The following is a 4,111-nucleotide window of genomic DNA, read 5'->3' as shown; positions in this document are numbered from 1 at the left end:
TTATAGAAAAAATGTGTATTTTTATATATATGTATATACACAAAAATGCAAAAAAGGCAAAATTCACATCTGTATTATAATAAAAAAAGTAGTAGGCATGGAAATAAGCAGAAAAATACAGCCAATAAGGAGCAAAATAAATTAATAAAAACAGAAAAATGACACAGATAAGAGAATTAGCAGACAATATTTAAAAACTGTTATAGCTATATCATATATATTTAAAAAGGTAGAGAAAAATTGAGACTGTTAGAGAGAGACAGAAGAGATATTTAAAAAACATAAATAAAACCTTAAGAAATGAAAAATGTATTTTAGATAAAAATACACAATATATAGGCATAATGGCAGAATAAACATGGCAGAAGAGTTAGTAAAAATAAAGTATAGCAATCAGAAATATCTAAAATGAAAAACAGAGAAAAAGACTAAAAAAAGTAAACAGTTATGTTGCAGAACAGCTTTAAGTGCCTAATATGTAGCCCCTACACGCAAGAAGAAAGAAGGAGGAATTTAAAAACTTGAAGAAATGATGGTCAAAAATTTTCAAATTTCTAAATATTTCATAAAAACTGTGGGGGAGGAGCCAACATGGTGGGCAAGAAAGGCCGCCAGTCAGAATGTCTCTGCAAAAAAGACAAATTTTAGAAGAAAGAGAAAAAAATAAGCTAGCAGAGAAACATAGATCCGGTGAGGGTTGGAAGGAAGGGTGCCTGAAACTACAAGAGACTCCACAGAAAGACGTTGTGGAGGAGAACTGGAAGGAGAAAGGTCCCAAGAGGCTTGGAGACCAGCCACAAGGGTAGGTGGAGCGGTTAACTTCCCCCTCCCTTGCATCTCGGACTGCTGGTGGCTCCTGAGCGGTTGGAGAGACCTGCCGACACCAGCCCAGAGACGGCTGCCGCCAGTGAGCAGTGGCCTCTTGTGGACTCAGCGCCGGGCTCCCAGCCCCCTGGGGCACCTCCCCAGGAGCAGACCCAAGCCTATCGGCAGACACCATACTGCTCCATTCTCTCCTTCCCCCTCCCTACCCGTGGGTGCCCAGAGAGACAATTTAGCCATCACACAGAGCCATCTCCAAGGAACGGGACCTTTCCTTTTGGGGCCCTACAGCAGACTGAGGGGTACTCAGACTGCGAGTTCCCTACCCACTAGCCCTCCAAGGTGCTACTTGCCTGGGGACTCCAGGAGAGTGGGACAAATCCCGAGGTGGAGTGAAATCGATCCTGCTTGGTCACCCTGTAGGTGATTCGAGACCAACACCCCTCCCCCCGGCAGGGTCAGGGATTGATCTCCAGGGTCCAGGGGACAGGCCTGCAGACCAGATCCCGTACACCCACGTCAGGATCGCACTGCCCTGGGGACACAGAAGAGAGATCTGTGAAAGAGCCTACTGAGGAGTATGTGCCTTCAGGGGCAGATCAGCGTGCCAGAGCCACAACACTTCTCCCAAAAGAGAGCTGTGCACCCAGCTCAGGCTACGATCCTGGGTAGGGAAATTCCCGGCACACATCACAGCCAGGGGAGATCCATCGGTCTGATTTCCCGCTTGCTGGCAGAGGCCTGGGAGAGGACAAGGAGAGGGGAAGATGGGAGGGGAGCGAGACCTGCTCCAGAGTGCGGGTCTTGGACAGCCCCACCCCCCAAGCCCAGAATTTCCGCTGAGTCGACCCATTTCAGCCCCTCCTGGCAGCTTTGCACAGAAACAAAGAGTAGACCTTTGACCCTACTAACAGCAGTGGTGGAGCCTGAGGGCAGGCTTACTCAACCCAGCCCCACCCAGACTCACTTCCCCCACTAAGGTGGAGAATAAGGACACACCTGGAAATCCCAGGGCCCCACCCACCACCCGAGGCACAGGAGGGCCTCTCTAGAGGAATAAGAGCTAGCTACAGGACCCAAAAACACCACTGCAGCTCCTTCCTCACTGCAAGTGCCACCTACTCACAGGGAGGTGATCCTGGACACCCTTTTACTGCATCTACTGATTCATCATAAAGGGTATGGTCGAATCTAACCCACAAACACCACCTACTGGCTCAGAGACTAAACAGGGCGTGTCATTATCCAAACGAAAATCTAAAGGCAAGAAGGAACAACTGATCCAGATGGGAAGGAACCAGCGAAAGAACTCTGGAAGTATAAAGACTCAAATGGAAAGCACACCCCCAAAGAGGAACAACAGCTCCCCAGAAATGGACATTACCCAAACCCAGAACACTAAAATGACAGAAGAAGAATTTCAAACATGGATTGTAAGAAAACTGAACCATATGCAAGAAAAAATGGATGACCAACACAAAGAAACCACAAAAAAAATCCAGGACTTGGAAGAAAAATTCACTAAAGAAATTGAAATACTAAAGAAAAATCAAACTTATCTGGTAAAAATGAAAGACTTATTCAGAGAACTACAAAACACCATGGAAAGCCTCAAGAACAGGGTAGATCAAACAGAAGAAAGAATCTCAGAGATTGAAGACAACTCCTTCCAATTAAATAACTCAGTCACAGAAATCGAGCAGAAAATTAAGAGAAAAGAAATAAGCCTACAAGAAATGTGGGATTATAGGAAAAAACCAAACCTGAGGGTGATAAGGGTTCCAGAAGGTGAAGAAGAAAACACTCAAGGGCTGGATAAGCTATTTGAAGAATTAATAGAGGAGAATTTTCCAGGCCTTGCTAAAAATCTAGATATACAGCTACAAGAAGCTCAACGGACCCCAGGGAGATTCAATGGAAATAGGTAGACACCACGTCATGCAGTCATCAGATTGACCAAAATAGCCACTAAAGAGGCCCTTCTACGAGCTTTAAGGCAAAAGAAACAAGTAACATACAAAGGAAAGCCCATCAGAATAACTCCAGATTTCTCAACTGAAACCCTACAAGCAAGAAGACACCGGGGCCCCATTCTCACTCTTCTGAAACAGAATAATGCCCAGCCTAGAATCTTGTACCCTGCAAAACTAAATTTCATATGTGAAGGAGAAATAAAGACACTCTCAGATAAGCAAAGACTGAGGGAATTCACCAAGACAAGACCGGCTCTCCAAGAAGTACTCAAAACAAGATTACACAGGGATCAGCACAGTAAACACTCTCGAATATGAAACCACTCAAAAGTTAAAGATCAAAGTCTAGATACCACAATGGCTGAAGAAAGAAAACAAAGCAACAAAATGCAACCCAACAGAATGAACAGTAATTCACCCCACTTATCGGTTCTCTTAATAAAAGTGAATGGCTTGAACTCCCCTCTCAAGAGACATAGGCTGGCCAAATGGATAAAAAAAAAAAAAAGCCAAGCATCTTCTGTCTCCAGGAAGCACATCTAACCTGCAAGGATGCATTTAGACTCAAAGTAAACGGGTGGAAAACAATATTTCAAGCAAATGGAAGCCAAAAGAAGGCTGGTGTAGCAGTTTTGATCTCAGACAACTTGGTTTTTAAATCAACAAAAGTAATGAGAGACAAAGGGGGTCACTATATAATGGTGAAGAGTATAGTTCAACAAGAAGACATAACTATTCTAAATATCTATGCACCCAACTTAGGTGCACCAAGATTCATAAAGCAAACTCTACTTGATCTAAACAAATTGATAGACAGCAACACCATAATAGTCAGAGTTCAACACCCCACTGACAGCACAGGACAGATCCTCCAAACAGAAAATTAACAAAGAAATAATGGAATTAAACAGAACTCTAGAACAAATGGGCTTGACTGACATTTACAGAACATTCTACCCAAAAACCACTGAATATACATTCTTCTCATCAGCTCATGGGACATTCTCTAAGATTGACCATATTCTAGGACACAAAGCATGTCTCAAAAAATTTAAAAAAACAGAAATCATACCATGCATCTTCTCAGATCACAGTGGAATAAAAACAGAAATCAAGCCGAAAAGAAACTCTCATCTCTACACAAAGTCATGGAAATTAAACAACTTTCTGCTGAACGATTCCTTTGTAAACGAGGAAGTAAAGATGAGAATCAAAAGAATCTTTGAACTAAATGACAAAAGTGACACAAGTTATCAAAATCTGTGGGACACAGCCAAAGCAGTCCTGAGAGGAAAGTTTATTTCCATAAATGCCTA

The 4,111-nt window shown here is 43.0% G+C and overlaps 1 protein-coding gene across 1 annotated transcript in view; it reads right to left on the bottom strand.

Annotated features, from left to right (window-relative positions):
- Positions 1-563: 563 nt before the first annotated feature.
- The window catches only part of LOC105819696 (ribosome biogenesis protein WDR12-like), a 9,427-nt gene continuing 5,879 nt past the window's right edge, over positions 564-4,111 (bottom strand). Inside the window, exons 2-4 of the mRNA XM_012656009.1 lie at positions 1,909-1,916; positions 724-782; positions 564-626 (exon numbers count right to left, since the gene is read on the bottom strand). Coding sequence (XP_012511463.1) covers positions 564-626; positions 724-782; positions 1,909-1,916 — 130 coding nt within the window. The remainder of the gene's footprint in view (positions 627-723; positions 783-1,908; positions 1,917-4,111) is intronic.

This window comes from Propithecus coquereli, unplaced genomic scaffold (assembly GCF_000956105.1).
Source record: "Propithecus coquereli isolate 6110/MARCELLA unplaced genomic scaffold, Pcoq_1.0 Scaffold114, whole genome shotgun sequence".
NCBI lineage: Eukaryota > Metazoa > Chordata > Mammalia > Primates > Indriidae > Propithecus > Propithecus coquereli.
This window is presented reverse-complemented; position numbering and strand designations above follow the sequence as displayed.